We start from the raw sequence: 19,754 nt of genomic DNA, 5'->3' as shown, positions 1-19,754 counted from the left end.
ATTTTTGTTATCCATGATTAGCTCTTTCTGATATGTGAAGTAGACATGAACATGACCATATGAGCAATGACAAGTATTTCATTTTAATGGAATGTTATTACTCGTCCAGTGTGTAGGATTTAGAGGCCGCAGTTGCAGAGGTGCACAGTGGGGATCAGTTGCCTCCACACAACAGTAATGGAAGTCATCTTCATCAGCCTCATGTGAAGAGGTTGAGGCTGGATGGGGACAAGTTAAATAAACAACTAGTGTGGATAAATGGCAAATTTCAGATTGCATCAGAGATTCCTATTTGCTGTGAGTGCTTATTATGGGTGAGCTATACGAGTATGTTTGAAGCAGGTGGGTGTGCTTATGACAAGATTATAGATAATTATTTAGCAGTGATGCTGTGAATGGACGTTTAAGAAAAGATACTGTAACGTCCAGCCGGACGTGTAAGAATGGTGAGAAGTTGTTCAGCAAACCTTCATTGATTGAAGAACAAGTCGGTTACTGTCGGCCGTAACCACGCCAAACAAACAAACAAACAAAAACAAACAAACAAACAAAAAAACAATACAAGGGGTCCCACAAAACAACTGTCTGTCTCTCTCCGCTCAGTCTCAACCGCCCCCTCCCTCTCACATCCAACCACACATGCATTCACAGACCGTAGGAAACCATAAAACTCCTAGCTCTCAACTCTAACTGATCTGACTCTAACATTAACATGAACTCTATCAACATTAACACCATGGAACATTCTTGCGGGGACGTTACAATACATTACTCTGTCATATAGTTATATAGCGATATAAAGTAACTGAGAATGGCCTAAATGTGTGTGATTTGTTTTTTCCACTTTCCCAGAGTCAGAAGCTAATAAATGCTTTAATAATAATTTGCTGTAGTCTTAAGGTATATCAAACAGCGATACTAGGCTATTTTTGTACATCTGTTGAGTATCATTGGGATAAAACAACATAGACAAGATCCCATCGGCATCCAGGAGCCGTGCCAAACTAGACAAGTGAATTAAACGAACGAGGAGAGGCGAGACCTCGAAAAATCTCGCTGTAGAACGAGAAAACCGTGAAGAAGAAGACGCGTTGATTTCTTATTATTGCACGTGAATGCGCCACACTTATACTGTGCCTCCATTGCGCCTGCGCGGGCCGTGTCTCCCGGAAATAACACTGTTGTTTTGGTGTCCGCTTGTGTAGTTGTCATCTCTCAGAAGGTAAAACTTTAACGAGCCTGTTTTTCCACGGCGTTAAAGACTATTATCACTATTATCTTAACTATGCTTTGTCCGAGTTGATGAAACGAGCTGTGTTTCGAGTGAAAGACAGGCATTTTGTTAATTTGGCGAATTACGGCAGCTAGCACTTAGCTAAGCTGCTCGCTGGCTAACTTGCCACTCTGTCGGTAAGTTCTGTTGAGCATGGACTCCACAGCGCTGGAACTCGACGCTGTCAAATTTGCCAAAACAGCTGTTACCTTTGACCAGAAGGGCAAATACAATGAGGCTGTATTTTATTATAAGGTAAGTGGCTATACAGTCTAACCTGATAGGAGTAAACAGGTGCTGTCTGTCAGTGTTAGCACTTAGCTTGTTTTTCATAGAAGTAAACATTCACTTGTGTAAACAGCCTGCCAATTATATGTAGAAATGCACATATGAGTACATTAAACAGTAGATGAAAAAAGCCCTAATTTTCAAAATAACTTTACAGTAACAGTTTGAGACTGCCACTGACTCTCAGTTAGTAAACTTTCATAACAAGTTCTGGGATTTTTCGCCGCAGGAAGCAGCCCAGGCCCTCATATATGCTGGCATGGCGGGGTCCAAACTGGAGGGGATCCAGGACAAAGTGAATGAGTACTTGGATCGGGTCCAAGCCCTCCACAATGCTGGTGAGATCACCTGAGGAGGCACTCCTAGGATCCACTGTTTTACTTTGTACCTTTGCTGTTCATATGAGCGGTGACTAAGAAATTGGCACTCAGTGTCATTCGAGGCCACTTTGGAAAACAAACTTGCACACATTCTCGTGTTTTAACAGAATTTTTCTGCTAACGTTAATGCTTCATGAGGTTTTATTAACCAAGCGGACTGTTTATACTGTTTGTTTCATTTTCACTATCGCATTGCTTCACATCACACATTCATTGCCATCATGTGGAAATGAGCAATAGATTCAACTGATTTTTTTTTTTTTTACTTGTTTAGTTCAACAGTGTGTTTCACCAATCATTTCACCACACTGGCTTTATATATTTTTGTGTTTACCAGAAACTCTTGAAGTGCTTTTACTTTTCTTTTAAAAGGTTTACATTTTTACTGGACATACCTAATCTGATCTTGCAGAGGTGAAGAAGTTGTTGTGATTGGTAATAATAAGTAAGAAATTGTTCACTGAATGGGTCCTAAACACATACTTTTCTCATTTGCTGCGTGACATATTTTCTTCCATGACTCTCCTCACACTAAGGGTGGCTACAGTACGTGTGTGTGTGTGTGTGTGTGTGTGTGTGTGTGTGTCCTGTTTTGTTGCCAGGGGATGACGTTTTTGTACTGAGTGCAGATGTTTTATGCTCCTGCTCTTTTCTGTGCAATGGGAGGAAACCTTTACTGTAACAGCAGCTCGAAAGAGTTTTTATTTTTTAACACTTTTAGAAAAATTGCACACACAATAAAATGCTTTAAATATCCATCTCATTAAGCCACAGCAGTTAATGTAACCAAAACCCACATAACTGTAGTGTGATTCTGACTTTTAAGACCAAATGAGTAGACTCAAATCAAATCAACAGAAGCACAAACAGCTGAAGCAACACATCTCCAAAAACTGAACATTATGACCTTTACATGTCTTTATGTGTTGTGTACTGCTGAAGCCTCAGTCTGAGTCTTGATAAAAAGGCAGCATTAAAAACAGCCTTCTTAAACCGAATCCCAGTCCAGCCAGTTGTGGTTGACTGAATTGAATCCGGAAGCCAAACGTGGATATTAAAAGAAAAGTCACCCAAAATGGCAGAATGTTCATGTTTGTAGCTGTTGTGCAGTTAACATCAGTGAGTTAACAAAGTGTCCACTGTGTGCATCCTTTGACCCCAGTCCAGGCACAGAAGAGTGACCCGCTGAAGTCCCGGCAGCAGGTGGACCTGGAGCGTGCCCACTTCCTGGTCACGCAGGCCTTCGAAGAGGATGAGAAGGGAAATGACGATGAAGCCATTGAGCTGTACACTCAGGCTGTGGAGCTCTGCATTAGCACGGTCGGTCTCTCACTCTGTTGCTCTCCGTTCGCTGAGACGGTGACCATCTTTCATCTCTCACACACACTCACCGCTCGTTTCCACCTTTGTTTCTGCAACAGTCCAGTGAGACGTCAGACCCGGCGCTGCAGACCAAGCTGAAGCAGTTAGCACGTCAGGCTTTAGACAGGTATGTGTTCATTCAAAGTGACTGAACTAATATAAAGAAGAAAAGGGTAGAAATGTGAGTAACGTTCAGCAGGTTGCATGTGTGTCTCCTGCAGCTGCATCATTTTATGTACTTAACAATTAATGGTTTAATGATCAGCAGATTAATGCAGAATGAAGACTGTCGTTATTTGCAGCCCTAATGTTAAACGAACTTTGAAAAATGTAAAATCCAGGCTTCACCGGTGATTAATGCTGTCCTGTGATTAAATTTCCTCAGTGCATTTCACGGTCTCCTTCTCTTTATTCTCTCAGGGCGGAGGGCCTCAAAGAATCAAAGTCCAAATCAACTCCAGGTCAGACTCAGGACAGGACGGGGCCCTCTGGCTCCAAGGCCAGTGGTGCGAGCAGCTCTGGAGCACCAGTCCGCCAGTTTTTCCCCCTCGGGCCAGACTTCACCCTCCAGGACCGACCACAGCCCCAGCCGGTCCGGGCGGTCCAGTCCAGCGAGCCCCAGGGTCAGCGCTACACGTCTGAGGAGATCGAGGTGCTCAGGTGAGACTGTTTTCCGCTCATTAGCCACCCATCACATTTTCTCTGTGACTGTAAAAGGCTTTAAAGGTGTCTGTGAACACAAATGATTCAGGCTCCCAAGGACTTTTTTGTGTTGTGTTTGTATTTTAAATGTCCTGGACATGTTCGAAACAAGGTGGGAACCATGTGAAAGCTAAAACTAATGTTAAATATGTTTGCTATAAAAAGCAGAAAAGAAAAACAGAGAAGCAATTGTCTTTGCACTGTCTGGAGGTTTTGTGGTGGCTCCCACACCCTCACAGAAACACAAATGTTGTTCATGTCTATGACACGTCTGAAGTTCCTTCTTGTTTGCTTATCACAAGCCTTCAGACTGACTGAAATCAGATGCTTGCTGCTGTCCTTCACTACCTGTGTGCTTTTCAATTGTCAGGAGTACATCTACAATCAATGGCATAGCCTATGTGCCCTTCATGAGTGTGGACCTGAGGGAACGATTTGCCTTTCCTGTCCCCTTCTCGTGAGTGTGCTTTCTTTTATTTTAGTTTAGTTTTTCAAGGTTACCAGCACTTCGTTAAAGCTGATAAATAACACTCACATTGTCACACAGGCCAGTCAGGGATGGACTTTACATTTTGGATTTCACTGAGTTCTTTTTCTCATGAAGCACCTTGTTGCTGCATTGAGGGTTTCTACAGCTGCCCTTCTGTTTAATGCTGTATGGATCCCTGCAGACAGACACTTGAGCTCTTTTGTTATTCTTCTCACCAGGGACAAAACAGGGAAACTGGCACTGTCACCCAAACAGAAAGCCATCTTCTCCCGCTGGGTCCGGCCAGACGAGATCTGCAATAACCCCACCATGATCATGTCTGTGTCCAGCTTCAGCATCAAACAGGTCGGTGCTGATGGTATTTTGTTCTGAATTCACTGACTGTAAAACTTCAGCCAGCAGAGGGCACAGCATCACCACAGATGAAGATCTTCATGGTAGACTTGAGACAAAAAGCTTTTGTAGTTATCCAGCATTTAAACATTCAGAGCTCCAAACACACTGAAATGTGACTGCGTGGTTTCTATGTAAATGCATTAGTTGCAGCAGCCTTCTTACTAATGTACACATAGTAAAAGGTTAAACAATGTGATCCTCTGTCCTTTTGTCCAGACGGTGGTCTCTGACTGTTCATTTGTGGCATCTCTAGCCATCAGCGCGGCCTACGAGAGGCGCTACAACAAGAAACTCATTACCAGGTACTGTGTGGGGCCTCCGTGTGTTTTGTGAAGGCACATACTTGAACGTAGGAAACATTTTTCACATGACGTGCTGTCATTTTCCAGCGTCATCTACCCTCAGAACAGACGAGGAGAGCCAGAGTATAACCCATGTGGGAAGTACATGGTCAAGCTTCACATCAACGGAGTCCCCAGGAAGGTAAATGGTCCAACACCCAGCAGAATGCAGCACGTTATCAAAACTAATGGAGAAAAATGATCTCAGGTGCTGTCAGAATGGTTTCACAACAAGTGAAGGTGATGTCTAAAAGACAGAGTCAGACTGTGAGAATGAGCTTAATTCACAGTTTGTTGAATGTACAAGCTGAGACGTAACTCGAGTCTCGTTTCCTCTGTTTTGTTTAAACTTGCTGTGACCATCACGCTACACTAATGTTGTTGGTATTGTGAGGAATCATTTGTGACTTGTGTGACCCAAACATTTGCAATAATCCAGAGTGCTGTTAAGTCTAAACTCACCTTAGTAGAATGACATTTGGTACCAAACTTTTTCTTCTGATTTACTATCAGATAACAAAAAGGTTTAAAATTCTTCTCCTGCTGATCTCTAAAAGCGTAGTGGCTCTTCACAGACATATAGACAAGCTAGCTGTGGTGTCCTAGTCAGTCTTTTAACCCACCTGTCTCCGTCACCCTGCAGGTGATTATAGACGACTACCTGCCGGTGGATCATAATGGAGAGCTGCTGTGCTCCTACTCCAGCAACAGGAACGAGCTCTGGGTCTCCCTCATAGAGAAGGCCTACATGAAGGTGATGGGAGGCTACGACTTCCCCGGCTCCAACTCGGTGAGTGAAGGTGGAGAAACCCAGAGAGGAAACCCTTTTTAATTTAGTCGCTTCACCTGCCGAGGTGAAGAAGTCATGCGTGAATGTGATCAAAGTAGCAGAGGTTTGCTGAAACAAGGCTTTAAATTGTTATGGTATAATAACGTTCTGTGTTACAGAACATTGATCTGCACGCGCTCACTGGCTGGATCCCTGAACGCATCGCCATGCACTCTGACAATCAGTCATTCAGTAAGGACGACAGTTTCCGTATGCTCTTCCAGAGGTGAGCAACACACAAGCACACACAGAAAAGGTTATTTCCTCACTTAAATGAATCTGCTGTTTGTTTTTCCTCACACTCTCCGATCGCGTCTGTCCGTTTGTGTCTCCGTCTGTCTCTGAGTCTGTCTCTGTCCTTTGTGCTCTTTCTTTTTTCTCTTTTCTGTCCCTCTTAACCTCTCTGAGTGTCTGCTTCTCTCTCTGTTGCCAGGTTTCACAGGGGGGATGTCCTCATCACCACGGCGACGGGTGTGATGACGGAGGAAGAAGGGGAGCGATGGGGTTTAGTGCCCACACATGCCTATGCTGTTCTTGACATCAGGGAATACAAGGTGAGTGTAATTGAAGCAGCATTAGCATCGGTATGCGGCAGGAAACACAAGCTTCAGTAACTCAAACTGATCCTCGACAGAAGCTCAAGTCCTGAACGTTACGGCTGTTCTTGATCAGTTTCTCTTGCACTAATTGAGTTCATATACAATTTGAATTCAGCACCACCCTTCAAATTCACGGTTTGGTTCAGGTCTCTGTTTTTTTGCTTGGGGGTTGGGGGTGGATATGAAGAAAACAGGAAAACGTTTTCTAAACTTGAGAACACTGTGAAGGTAGATTAACTTTAAAGACTAACTAAGTTAACTAAGAAAAGAAGAATGAATAAATAAACTTTGCTCAAGGCCAGGCTACATATGAAGTAACTGCAGCAAAAAGTCTTTGTTGGATTTGAAGGCAACTCAAACTTTGTGATTTATGAGCAACACCTGAATGCACCATTTAGAGCAAAGTCACTCAACAGCAGCTGGCAGCCTCTGTTTTTGCCCCCCTGGACAGGACTGATGATAAACAGTGGTACGATTAAAGTGAAAAGTGATGAAGTTGTGGCGGATGAGGCGGTTGTGGGTTTGGAAGACAGCGGTGTGACTCAGTACCATGGAGGTTCATATCGTGGCCTTGATCTCAGTTTCAGTTACTCACCTACCCTCCACCCACATGAAACCTGTTGGTTCATCAGTAAAGTAAGTGTGTGTGTGTGTGTGTGCGTGTTGTTCTTGTAGGGAATGCGTTTCCTGCAGCTGAAGAATCCGTGGAGTCACCTGCGGTGGAGGGGACGTTACAGCGAGCGTGACGAGAAGAACTGGACACCCGAACTGCTCAAATACCTCAACTTTGACCCCAAGACAGCGCAGAAGTTTGACAATGGTATTCCCTTCCCTCTCCTGAATGCAGCATGAAGGGCGTCTCTGCAGCTCTGCAGTACTCCGTTATTATCACACACTGCACCTTTATCAAAAAACTGTGATTTGGATGTTGCATTTGGCCACATTGTGATTTTGATCATATTTGGGTTAATTGTTCAGCCTTCATCATATTAGTTTTTGCCAAATCGCCCACCTTTAGCTGGACTTTCCATCCAATATAAATAACAAATATCTTCTCTTCCGCTTCTTTCTTCATCCTCCACTTGCACACAAATAATTTAATCACTTATCATTCTTTAATTCGTTTGTATAATTCTGTTTTGTGTGGGACTACAGCTAATATTTCAGTTACTAATAAACAAGTTTTGTGTCTTGTGTTCTGCAGGAGTTTTCTGGATTGCGTGGGAGGATCTTTGTCAGTACTATGACGTCATCTACCTGAGCTGGAACCCCAGCCTGTTCAAAGAGTCCTCCTGTATTCACAGGTGTGTGTGTTTGTGATTATTCACCAGGTTTGGTGAACACTGAGATGGAAATGTGAGTTCAGTGTTAATTTCTCCTGAGCTGAAGAGCTGCCAGAACACAGCTCACAGAACAGCTGTGATTGCAGTCAGCACATACAGACTCTGGTTTGTGTCTTCGTCTGCAGTAGCTGGGACGGGAAGCAGGGCCCAGTGAAGGACGTCTACAGTCTGGCCAACAATCCCCAGTACAAACTGGAGGTCCAGTGTCCAGCAGGGGGAGCTGCTGTGTGGGTGCTGCTCACCAGACACATCACTGACAAGGTAGAGGGCATTGACTGTAAAGGTGGACAACAAGAGAGCCCCCACACAAGTGAAGCCAAAACAGCTCATAAGCCCCTCCCCCTCCATGTTAGCAGATGGGCCACGTCAAAGAAATTTTTCCCAAAGATGCTTTCTGTCATTTTAGGTAGTTCTTATCACACTGACGTTCAAGAATTCATTTTCTGCTCAGTTTGGCCTAAACATTGTGATTGAGAACTGAACGCTGCCCCTCACTGGCTCAGATGGGTGTGTGGGCGGGACCTCGATACCGCAGCTCCACCTCTCGACTGCACAGACTGTGGCTCCAGGTGACTTCACCGGAACAGGGATGTTTTGGCTTCACTTTTGTACAGTGGGAGGAAGTGGAGATGTGTTGTGAATTTTAAAATCCTATCAAGATGTGTCCTATTTGTATTTTGCTGGCACTTCAGTAGCATTAAAGTTATGATGTGAATAGTGTGACGCTTCGCTTTTCTCTAATGACTGTTGTCTCTTTGTTTAGGATGATTTTGCTCAAAACAGGGAGTTTATCACCCTTGTTGTTTACAAGACCGATGGGAAGAAGGTTTACTACCCAGGTAAGGTCAGACTGATGCCTTGGAAGACGTCCTCTCTCTCTGTGGCTCTGAGCTGTGACATTCACACTGTCGATTTGTGGCAGCAGGACTCTGAAGGCAGCACTCTGTCTCGACTTTATTCCTGTGTTTCACTGTCACACGCAACAGGGTCAGACACCTACAAGACACATTAGTCCATCACAGACCTGCAGCTTCCCTGGTACTCGGTCATCAAAGACAGACGAGATAAACCTTTTACTTTAGCGTGGAAAACAGATGAAGGGCAGAAACGCTCCGCAGTGTGAACAGTTCCACCTTAACTCTCGGCTCTGGTTATTCATTTTGGATGAACTCTCCTGGTTTCCTCCACAGCGGACCCCCCACCTTACATCGATGGCATCCGCATCAACAGCCCACATTACCTGACCAAGATGAGGCTGACCAGCGCCGGGACACACACCTTCACACTGGTGGTGTCCCAGTATGAGAAACAGAACACCATCAACTACACACTGCGGGTGAGAAAGACTTGACTGTACACACCTGCTTAGCTAATCTTGGGAGTCCACCTCTAAACTGTGCTGATTGTGTGGATCTTCTGTCTGCCGGGTTGAACACGTGTGTTAAGCCTTTGCGTTTTACAGTCTGTAGCTTCTGGGCAGCTACGTCCATATTTGAAGCCTTGTAGTCCACCACGAGCTGACTGGTTTGGATGGCACAGAGTTTCAGGTGCTTGATGTTGCATCATGTGACGAAGCACTCAGTAACTACCTGTAAGATGTGTATCCACCAAATTAAGTGCCATCCCAGACCAGTTAGCCAGCAGAGGAAGTGGATTATAAAACCCTCCCACAGCGAGTCTACGCCGATGACTTACTGACCTAATGTTGTCACTCAGACTTTAACAACTTCAGGGTTACATGGTATTTAAGGTCAAATATGTCCTTTGTTATATGAAGGGTATATTTGAAATGCAGCTTCTGAGAGATGCTGATACGAAACTGTGTTTGAGAAAAGGTTTGACAGTTTGTGTTTGCACCGCAGAGGGGAGTTTGTCCTGACGTTTCTGCTGGCTTCACTGTGTGACGGAGTGGGAGGGTTGGCTTTGAGGAAGGCCTCTTTCTTCCTGCAGCTGACACCCACCTCCTCCACCTTCTTTTGGTCCTTTAGCTCCTCCACAGACATTCCTGATATGACTGATAGACTCCACTGTTCAGTTGTGTTCCAGTCTCTCATGTGAACTCTCTCCTCTCCTCTGCTCTGACCCAGATATATATTTTTTACTCATTTATAATTCATAGACTCCTTGATGGCGTCTCTGATCAGATCAGTGTTTCTCTTTGAAAATCTTCTCCAGACTAACTGACTGAACTCTCTCTTCTTTGCTGAGTTTTCATCGCAGATCAAAGCAGGAAACGTGATTCTTTTTTTCCACCAGAGCTGCACTCATAGGAAAGCTCTTTTTGTGTGGACAGTCATGAATAAATTAACAGCTTTTAGAAACATGTTAGACTTGCTGATAAAGAGAAAGTAAAGTTAAGTAGACTTTTTGTTTTTTTTCCCTTCTTTCAGTACTTTAATTCACCAAAATTTGCCTTGGAACATTGGCTGTTCATATTTATATTTTGTATTTAATTTATGCAACTTATCTGTCTTCTGTTCATTTTTTAAATCCCATCTGCCAACCAGATTTCTTTTGTTAGAGCAGCTCGTTTTATTTTGGTTATCCGGCTGCAGACCGTAATAACACCGGGTTTTCTTTCTCTTTGTAGGTGTATTCTGGATGCAAATTCACCTTCTCCAAGATCCCAAATCCTTTCACTCACACCAAACGGGTATGTTTGTCCACACACCTCCGTGTGTCGTGCTGTGAGCTTTCATCTGTAGTCACTGTGTTCGTGTCTCTGCCTCTGTGTTCAGATTAACGGCCAGTGGAAGGGCCTCAGCGCCGGAGGATGTGGCAACTACAAGGATTCTTACAAACACAACCCGATCTATCAGGTTAACCTGGAGCGGTCTGGACCGCTGCTCGTCGAGCTCCGAGGATCCAGGTCAGGCCGATACTCCCAGCGGCAGATTATCTGATATGTTAGGTCGACATCAGCCTATCTGGTGACAGTCTGTAGGAACAGCCTTTGTCATGCTGTGTGTGCACTTTGGTTTGTGGCTCAGTTCGGTCCTGAGGTTTGTCCTCCGAACGTCCACCTGAGTTTTGCAAAGCCGCGTGCCCACGCCGAGGCTGGCAGTGACTCTCTGGTTTTCTGTGTGTGTGTGTGTGTGTGTGTGTGTGTGCAGGCAGTACAGTGTTGGTTTTGAGATGGTGACTGTGTCGACGGTCGGGGATCCGGGATCGGCCACCTTCCAGAAGAAGACCAGTGGAGATTACAGGTACAGATAAAAACACCTGCTGACGAGGTGCTGATCTCAGACCAGCCGTCAGTGGTGAAAAGCACATTAGTAGATGTTTAATGCAGATTGTGGACTTAAAGCCCACAGTGGGCTCAGCTGGAGAACAGGGACGAACTGAACTTTGTTCTCAATAACATGAAATTCATTTGGACACAGAAATGTCTCAGTCAATAAAAGAAATGATTTGAATGTTGACCTAAAAGAGGTCATTTATGTAACCCAGTAATTTAAATGACATTATGAAACACACTGAGAGCAACTTTATGCTCTCATAAAGTCATTTTCCAGGTTTTTATGCTTCAGTTTTGACCTGTTAAAGTTGGTCATGAGGACACTGAGTCATGACAAAGTCTGTGGTCCATTTTTAGCTTAACTGTTTTGAAAATGAGCAGATAGCTCAGTCGCTTGTGGCATTATTTTCTGATGACTAAAATTCAAAGGGAAAATACAGAAGTTAAAACAGATTTCATTTGGACCTACATTTCTGCTTTTTTGTTGATGCATTCCTGCCACCAGCTGTCAATCAGTGCAATGATTTGAAAGCATCAGAGACAAACATATTTAATGATCAGGTGACTTTTTGTCCATGTATGTGCTGAGCAGGAAAACTGGAGAGACTGTAACTTCCTTATCTGCTTTAAAAACCTAAAAACTAAAATCAGCTAAATCTCCATAATTTATGGTCACCAGTCACCTTTACTAAAACTCAAAGCGTAGTTCTGTCTCACGCGCTGCATGTCAGTAGGACACATCGGCAACAGTTCCTGAGTGCGCCAAGAAGACGAGAACTCGCCCGTTTTGACAGGACGTTAGCACATCAAGCACGCTGCGTAGTTTTCAGATTTAGGCAAAGTATTTGGAGCTGGAAACAAAGGAGCTGCTCTGTCAATCAGTCAGATCATTTTTATTGTTTTCTCACTCTTTTTCCAGATGCGGCTTCTGCTACATGGAGGTGGAACACGTCCCTGCAGGCATCTACAACGTCATCCCCACCACCTTCTTGCCCAAACAGGAAGGACCCTTCTTCTTGGACTTTGCCAGCACTTCCCCACTCAAGGTCTCCCAGCTTCAGTGAAGACGGAGCAGGATGGGGACGAGTGGCATCGTGGGATGTCTGTGAAACTGGACTACGGATGTGATGAGGCCTCAGTAAGACACAGAGTGTGACTGACAGCCTTGACAGACCGTCACCGATGTACTGCACGATCACAGACTGGTCACTGCTGACTGGATGATATCACAGTTACGATGAAGGAATAAAATATTAATAAGGAATCATCAGGAGGAACTTCAGAACAAAACCAACTGACTCATCAATTAAAACACACTTTCACTGAAAAATATGGATCCAGTGGACAAGTACTGACTCATTTTGCATGGAGATCTTTGTTCTAATCAGATAGTTCGGTGAGCCGCAAAGCTGGCATCAAGGCGGCTTGAAAGCAAATTCTTTTCAGCTTCTGTTTTGCTGCAGTGAGCACCTCAGCAGTGCAGAAGTGCAAATGCTTTGGTGTTTGACTTCTTCAAAGAAACACGTCTCTTCTCTCTCGGGTTGTGGCTCCTCCACTCTACAGCATACTGCGTCATGTTGGGTTGCGATGTGGAATCAAGCAGTCGCTGGCACTCTCGTGTCTCAATGGGAGCAAATCCCTTTAGGCAGGTTCAACCAGAGGAGTGGAGGCAACCACCACGTCTTCAGACCAGTGACACGTGCAGTCAGGCAGGTGTAGAGCTGGTCCAAAATATAAGATTATAAAGTAGAAACCAGGAAGGAATAAAACATAAGCATTTAGGTAGGAAGATAATCATCTCACAGTGTTTACAGCCAGCCTCAACAGCCAACTCGTGCTTGAGATGCTCACTGCAGCAAAACAGTTTGCAGAAGAAGAAGATGTTTGATGCAAGCAGCTGTGACCGAAAACAACCCAACCTGATCAGTTTGTCTCCTTAAATGACCGTGGAGGTTTTTGTATTCTCAGGAACAGAGCGGCAGCACAGGGAGTCCAGTGTGGCAGCAGTTGAATGATGTCATGTTACCACAGCTTTCACACACTTTCTGCAAGAAAAAAAATCTCAATGCATTGCCAAGTACACATCCTCTGTTTTCTTTATATACAGCACTTTTTCCATTATTATTATTTCTCATTTTGTTTATCGTTACTTGTTTATGAGAACGGATAGGTCACCTCACCTCAGCTTGTTTTGTGTTTCTGCAGCTGGCCTTGGTTCAGGTGTTGAGTCTACATTGCAGATTTTTAGCAGCAAAGTCTGCTGCGGTCGTGGAAATGCTTTGGAGGATTTGTTGAATGAGATTCAGGCTCTGGCTGGATGTTGTGGTGAGAGTTGAAGTCACGTTGCATCATTTGGAAGCAGTCAGCTGGTCGCAGGCTTAGCTCCCTGTGTGTGCGTGGAAGACGTTTCTAACGGAGTCCAAGCATCAAAAGGCTGATGAGTCAGCGTTGCCTCTGAACTGATCTGCAGCTCGCTGATGGAAAATGGAGCCACGCTGACTTTCTCGATTGGACTGCTGGTCCTCGGGCCTGTTTTAAAGGAAAGAAGTTCAGTTTAGAGGTTTAAAGTTCAGAACGAGAAGCCGGTGACAGACATGTTTACGTGTAGAGTTACGAGCGAAGTGAGTCTGACTGCAGTGAGCTGCACAGGCTTGTGTTAGACTTGAGGCTACAGTGCAATACAACACACAAAAGTGGACGATGTCCCTGCCGTGATGAGCTGGAGGACGCGTCTCCACGTTGCTCGTTTTGTCCAGCCAACAGTGCCAAACCAAAAAACCATTCAGCTTACTGTGAAGTGATGTAAAGGCGGGAAGGCAGCACATCAACGCGTGACTGACGCCAGATGTTTCCGTCATCAGTGACTCAAACAGTTTACTGATGACCACAATCATCTGATCTGTTTTTCACTGTGCGACTGTCCGATCAGTCGTCTGCTTGTTTCGGTCTTTGCTGTTTTCGCTGTACTGTGGCCTGCGAGACGAAGAATTCTGAATGTTTAGAAATCCACAAATCACACGGTGGCTTGACATGCAAAGAGAACATGAGGGACTTTGTATTATTAGTGCAAATAAACCAGTTCTGATGGTTCAACTTCATAAGAGCGTGGTGACAATTTTAATTTATGATTGCTGTTAGGTCTGAGTTTACTGATTGTTGATTGTCACTGAACTCATAATGCTGATGGTCTAAAGGGTTGAAATATAGCTTTAAAGGTGCAATTTGTAAGATATTTCCAGAATTATAGGTTACAGCATTGAAGATAAGAACTAACATCATCAACACACTGTGAAGAAGCAACAGTGTTAGCATGCTAACCAGCTAGCTGCAGCCTGTCCTGTCTGTAGTACCACTTTGTGCCTGTAGAGGCCCCCGTAGTTTCAGCTGAGCGATGAATACAAGCTGTGAATTTCCTGCTAAATTTCACGAGCTCTCTTATCATTTAGTCTAATAAGGAAACAACACAAACTCACAAAATGTCCAGAAAGGAAATATTCTTCATCTGCTTTCATTACTGAGCAGAAAAAATCCAACCGTACGCCTTCTGAACTCAAGCTTGGACTGAGAGGAGCTGAACTGCCTCATAAACTCATCACGAAACACACACACACACACACTCAACTATGACAAAATGAAATGACCCTCTCGTAGTGTAGTTTACCTTTCGATTCTCTCCATATTTTACAAGTTGCTCCTTTGAACATCCATTTCTAAACCCTTCTGTTAAATATGCACTTGTTGATTAATGATGAATCATTATTAGCCTGAATGTCATGTCTCTCTGTTTCCATATTCACTTATGTCTTTTTAAATGGCAAGAAGCAGACTAAATATGCAGCAGGAAAATGCTGCAGCCACCTGTTGTATGAATGTTGATGTAACGTTTGCAGAACTTGCACTAAATGTTGGGTAGACTGACATGTTGGAAATTTGAATACAGAAAACGATATCTGCTCCTGTGTCCTTTGCTTTTATTTTCATACATAATGTTATTATACGACATGTTGTTCACGCAGTTATGTTTTATTTCTGTTAATACGTTCGCGTTTTTCCTCCTTCGGCCAAGGATCGCAACATGCTAACTGGCTAACAAAGGCTAAAGCGAATCTCTTGTTGGCGCCTCGTGATGTTTGACCCGGAAGCTGCGCACAGACGTTCGTCTCGGTGTGTTTCACTTGAGAAACCAGCTGTGCAACAACAAAGTCTGAACGCACAGGAAAGCTCACGTTTTGTAGATGTTTCGAAATAAAGTACACGTGGAGTACAAACAATCAAACAATCAAACACGGAAGTAACACGAAGGGGAATAGCAGACTATCAACGTATTATCAACTTTCAGTCTGAATCAATAAAGACCGGAAGAAACACCGAAAATCAATATAATCTAACAGCAGAAAATATTTAATAAATGTAATTATCGATAAATTTGGATCCTAAAGAAACCAAATACTAATAATATTTATCATTATTTGTGCTTCTCCCGCGCGGTCCACAAATGTTTTCATGTAATTTATCTCTAACGTCGAGGCGGCTGCAGCTCGTGCATTAGTGCGGCACAGTGAGCGGCCAATCAGAGCGGAGTATTCAGTCACGCGTTAACAGGCTCGGACACCCTCGTCACTGGGCTCAGTTCATCGCTGGTGTTGGCCTTTTGATGGGACTTGTTGACTGTGTGTGAGACCTCATTCTAACGACGAGCATAACAACAGCTTTAAAACACCAGATTTTAGACCACATCGACTTTACTTTGTTGTTTAATGTCAATTAATTTCCGTTTTCGTTTCTGTCCTTTTATCTTATGTTTTAAACCTTCAATGTCTTACATCCGTTGTCAGTTAATTGTTATACTGTTATTTACTTTCTAAATTGCTCGCATGTTTGATTTGTCGGTTCTGATTTTAACTGGTTGTTAAGCACTTTGGAAAGATGGTTTTTAAAAGGCGCTACATAAATAACGTCATTGTTATAATTAGGGATGCACCGATGTGAACGTTTTAGCCATTACCGATATCCGATATTAATATTAGTGTTATGGACGATAACCGATATTTACCGACATCGATATATGTTTTAAAAATAAAACGTTCCTGAGATGAAAACATTTTGTTCACACTGAAAATCATGCAAACTGAATTTTTGAATGCCTTCCTCTATTTTCAAAACGTGTTTTACTTCCAAATAACAAGGTTACAGGGCTACCAATAACCACAAGTAACCAACAGTGCTACTTTTTAGCTACCTTTACCACCTGTAGCAAGTGCCTAACTAAATTAAAGTACATACAAAACTCCTGTGAGAAAGTTGGGGTCATAAATTACAATGAGGATCAGAAATCAAAATAATATCCCGACAAAGTCACCTTATCAAACTTGGCGGTATTCACGGTAACCAGGCATGTATTAAATTGCAAAACGTTAAGTTTGAAGCTACTGTATCTATAATACCCTGCAAACTCCTGTGCATGCAAACCCGCTCTCTTCATTTCTAAGTTTTCATCAATCCACACAGCAGTAAGGCTCAACATACTCATCTGACTTACGTCTGAACTCCATGTGTCCGTAGTGACGCTAACGTCACGTCGTCCAACAGCTCGAGGATGTGCGTGGCCACGACTTCGGGCAAAGCAGGGAGGGGGACGTCGGAAAAGTGGCGCCGACCCGGCAGGCTGCAGCGGGGTTCAATATGCTCCATCCACCGCCGAAACCCTCGGTCCTCCACTACGGAAAACGGCTGGTCGTCAAGAGCAATCATTTCCACGACCCTGCTCGTCCCTGACTTGGCTTTTGCGCTGTCCTTGGTTAAAGGTCTTGGTTTTGCCGTGTCTTGCTGTATTGGGCTCCCAGCTGCGGCTGTTTGGTGTCTGCCTGCCGGCTAACGTGAGCAGCATTAGCTTCCTGCTATTGTTTGTGAACTTCTGCATGGCGGTTCTTCAAATGACGTTAAATTTGTGGAGTTGAATGACTTGACACAACATCCTCCTCGCATTACCTCGACTTTGCAGGTGTTGCTTACTCCTTTTCGGGTGTCTTCTTTGGACACCGTGAAAAACGACCACACCGCCGACATTTTTCTCCCCTTCAGTTTAACATCCCACAATGCTTTGCTGCGTTTGTCACGTGGCCAAACAAATACCGCATGGCCAGATTCCCCCTCTCCCGCCACACATACACGAACAGCACCTACACAGATTTCAAATCGGTTGTTCATGTCGGCCCAATTTTACACATCGCACCGATGCCGATATGTTAAGCTGATACCGATATTAATGCCGATATATCGTGCATTCCTAATTCTGCTTAATTTTCAGGATGTGACTGTGCTGATCTTTTGTGTTGCTGTTCTTTTCCTTATTGATAAAATGTGACCATTCAGACCAGTTAAAGCTTCTCTGAAGGTGTGTCAGATAGTTGTTGATTGAGGTCATATTATCTTAATACCCTTTCAATTATCTAAATCACTGAGCAAAAGGCTTTGAATGAAAGCACAGTGTTTGTTTCCACGTGCCGCCTGTCTGTGTCTCAGCGGAGCTCTGAACCAATCACAGCTATGAAGATTAAGCCAATTTATGAGCCACAGTTGAACATTCAAGTTGAACTTAATGAACTTCAAATGAACCCTTAAAACGATGACGTGAACATCTGTTTACTTTACTCTTACTCTGTAACACACACACACACACACACAGCTGTGAGAGGTGGGCTGGTCAGCAGTTCATATCCTGTAGTCCACATCAGAAAGTGACACGGATATACAGAAAAGTACACATAAGTGTGTTCATACACAGAATACACAGACTGAAGAAAGACAACAGGAGGAAACAGGCTGCAAACCACCAAACCTCAGATCACTTAATCTGTCAGATCACTAATTGTAATAATTATTTATGGCCACCAAGTGATGTTTCTATATTTTTGTCACTGCCAGCAAATCCTGCAGAAAGACCCAAATAAATATTTTTAGGTCACCAATTCATGATTTGAGGGAATTATTTTTGTCCACATGCGTCCATCTGAAGTCCCAGAGTTAAGTGGTTATGTTGAAGGGACTGAGGTTCACATCGCGTCTCACGTCACTCAAACAAGAAAGTGAAAAGCAGAGAAGGAAATTAAATCCTCAGTCGTCCAGTTTTACATCTCAGTTTTGTTTGTTTGAAAATGTCACCACACTCAGGATGGCCGCTTTCCAGTACGTCCTTTTACAAGCCTAAAGAGTAACTCAAAATGAACTCTTTTGTTATTACTTGTGTTACTCTAATTATTCCTACACGGTGTGACTGTAAGAGCAGCCTGTTGAGAAGCAGTTTACATTCAAGGAAAAAAAAGATTTGAGTGTGTTTTCCCATGAGACCAAAGCCACACTTTGTCTTTAAAAATGTGCCTTTACAACCTAAAGACCTTAACAGCAGCTGAAAATCTTTTTATCACCCAGCAGCAGTTTAACCTCTCATCTCGATGCAGAAGACCTCCACTTCATGTTAAGCTACTCGTTAAATATCGTGATCAGTAATCACACGCACAACACAATCATCGTGGTGGAAAAAACGAGCAGTGAAAAGATGAATTTTAAATTAACTTGAATTTTACTTTAAGTAGCTTATGTGGACAATTAACAGCTTTTTAACTTTGGACAGTCTGTACTGCCTTAACCTGCACAAATACAGGAGCGTGTAGCAGGAGGCAAAGACACCAGTTACTTATTGAACATCTCCACAGGTGTGACTTTAATTCCTTTAATACCTGTTGAAGTAAACAGAACATCACCTTTGTATGGTTTACAGCACACCAAGTCCCATTTTGACAGAAATAAATTCTCAATTTTGAAAAACAGTTATAATACTTGAAGAGACAGAGCAGGCAACTAGTGTACTTTTGCTTTTAGTGGAAAAATAACAGCAACAACAAAATACACAAACCATCTTTTCCTTCCCTCACCAGCACAGCTTCATCATAACGGTGTCCTGCCTCAGACACCAGAGACCCGCAGGTGCAAAGTCCTTCGTAAGAGACACGGGACTGACAACGCCGCCAAGACGCACAGGACGCACAACATACACCAGCCTTGACATTCAGAGTGTGCCTCTGACTGTGGAGCTCGGCGTGCAGCTCGTGGCAGGCAGCTTATAAACAGCTCAGAGCAGTTTATCAGGGTTTAGGTCAGAATGAGCCAATGCAGAGCCAGAATCCTCACAGCAAAAACTCTCTCTTATGTCCTCGGACTCATTTGACCAGCACCACAGTCTGCCCAGACTCGGCCTTCTGGGAACAGCTGTCCGTGTTTCTGGCGTTGTTGGCGCGCGGGCGGCGCAGGTTCAGGAAGCTGAAGCGAGTTTCCAGGCTGAAGGTCTTCTTGGTGCTGGAAGTGGAGCTGCTGCTGCTGCTGCTGTTGTTGTTGATGATGGTGGTGGTGGTGGGTGGAGCGTTGTCCAGATCCCCCTCTGCACCTTCGGCCCGGTCACCTGCAGGACAAGAGGAGGTCAGTGATTGGCTAATGAGATTTAAATCCAACTCTGGACA

At 43.8% G+C, this 19,754-nt stretch overlaps 2 protein-coding genes across 5 annotated transcripts in view; one reads left to right on the top strand and one right to left on the bottom strand.

The window, feature by feature from the left end:
* The first annotated feature begins 1,147 nt into the window (after nucleotides 1–1,147).
* Nucleotides 1,148–15,194, top strand: capn7 (calpain 7). The gene is made up of 21 exons (XM_046398557.1): nucleotides 1,148–1,528; nucleotides 1,791–1,899; nucleotides 3,104–3,261; nucleotides 3,363–3,430; nucleotides 3,724–3,963; nucleotides 4,376–4,462; nucleotides 4,714–4,840; nucleotides 5,108–5,193; nucleotides 5,281–5,374; nucleotides 5,876–6,022; nucleotides 6,181–6,287; nucleotides 6,495–6,615; nucleotides 7,336–7,480; nucleotides 7,865–7,964; nucleotides 8,129–8,264; nucleotides 8,767–8,842; nucleotides 9,194–9,339; nucleotides 10,594–10,656; nucleotides 10,742–10,872; nucleotides 11,117–11,209; nucleotides 12,161–15,194. The coding sequence occupies exons 1-21, from the start codon at nucleotides 1,427–1,429 to the stop codon at nucleotides 12,303–12,305; spliced, it is 2,481 nt and encodes an 826-aa protein (XP_046254513.1). The 5' UTR covers nucleotides 1,148–1,426; the 3' UTR covers nucleotides 12,306–15,194.
* LOC124064265 (SH3 domain-binding protein 5-like) overlaps nucleotides 12,119–19,754 on the bottom strand; it is a 28,760-nt gene continuing 21,124 nt past the window's right edge. Inside the window, exons 9-12 of one of the 4 annotated variants that reach the window (XM_046398560.1) lie at nucleotides 16,781–19,696; nucleotides 13,422–13,770; nucleotides 12,598–13,286; nucleotides 12,119–12,457 (exon numbers count right to left, since the gene is read on the bottom strand). In XM_046398560.1, the coding sequence (XP_046254516.1) occupies nucleotides 19,458–19,696 (239 nt within the window). In that variant the 3' untranslated portion in view covers nucleotides 12,119–12,457; nucleotides 12,598–13,286; nucleotides 13,422–13,770; nucleotides 16,781–19,457. Of the gene's footprint in view, nucleotides 13,287–13,421; nucleotides 13,771–16,780; nucleotides 19,697–19,754 lie in introns of all 4 variants that reach the window. The other 3 variants (XM_046398562.1, XM_046398561.1, XM_046398558.1) reach the window with 3 other exon arrangements.

Source organism: Scatophagus argus, chromosome 9 (genome assembly GCF_020382885.2).
Source record: "Scatophagus argus isolate fScaArg1 chromosome 9, fScaArg1.pri, whole genome shotgun sequence".
Lineage (NCBI taxonomy): Eukaryota > Metazoa > Chordata > Actinopteri > Scatophagidae > Scatophagus > Scatophagus argus.
The sequence above is the reverse complement of the archived record's forward strand: the minus strand, read 5'-3'. Positions and strand labels throughout refer to the sequence as shown.

What these genes read in the sequence shown, in the direction of transcription:
- capn7 (XM_046398557.1), top strand. Translation starts at nt 1,427, where the DNA reads ATGGACTCCACAGCGCTGGAACTCGACGCTGTCAAATTTGCCAAAACA. An exon ending in AGGCTGTATTTTATTATAAG is followed by an intron (nt 1,529 to 1,790) that starts GTAAGTGGCTAT and finishes TTTTCGCCGCAG; the next exon opens with GAAGCAGCCCAGGCCCTCAT. An exon ending in AGCGCAGAAGTTTGACAATG is followed by an intron (nt 7,481 to 7,864) that starts GTATTCCCTTCC and finishes TGTGTTCTGCAG; the next exon opens with GAGTTTTCTGGATTGCGTGG.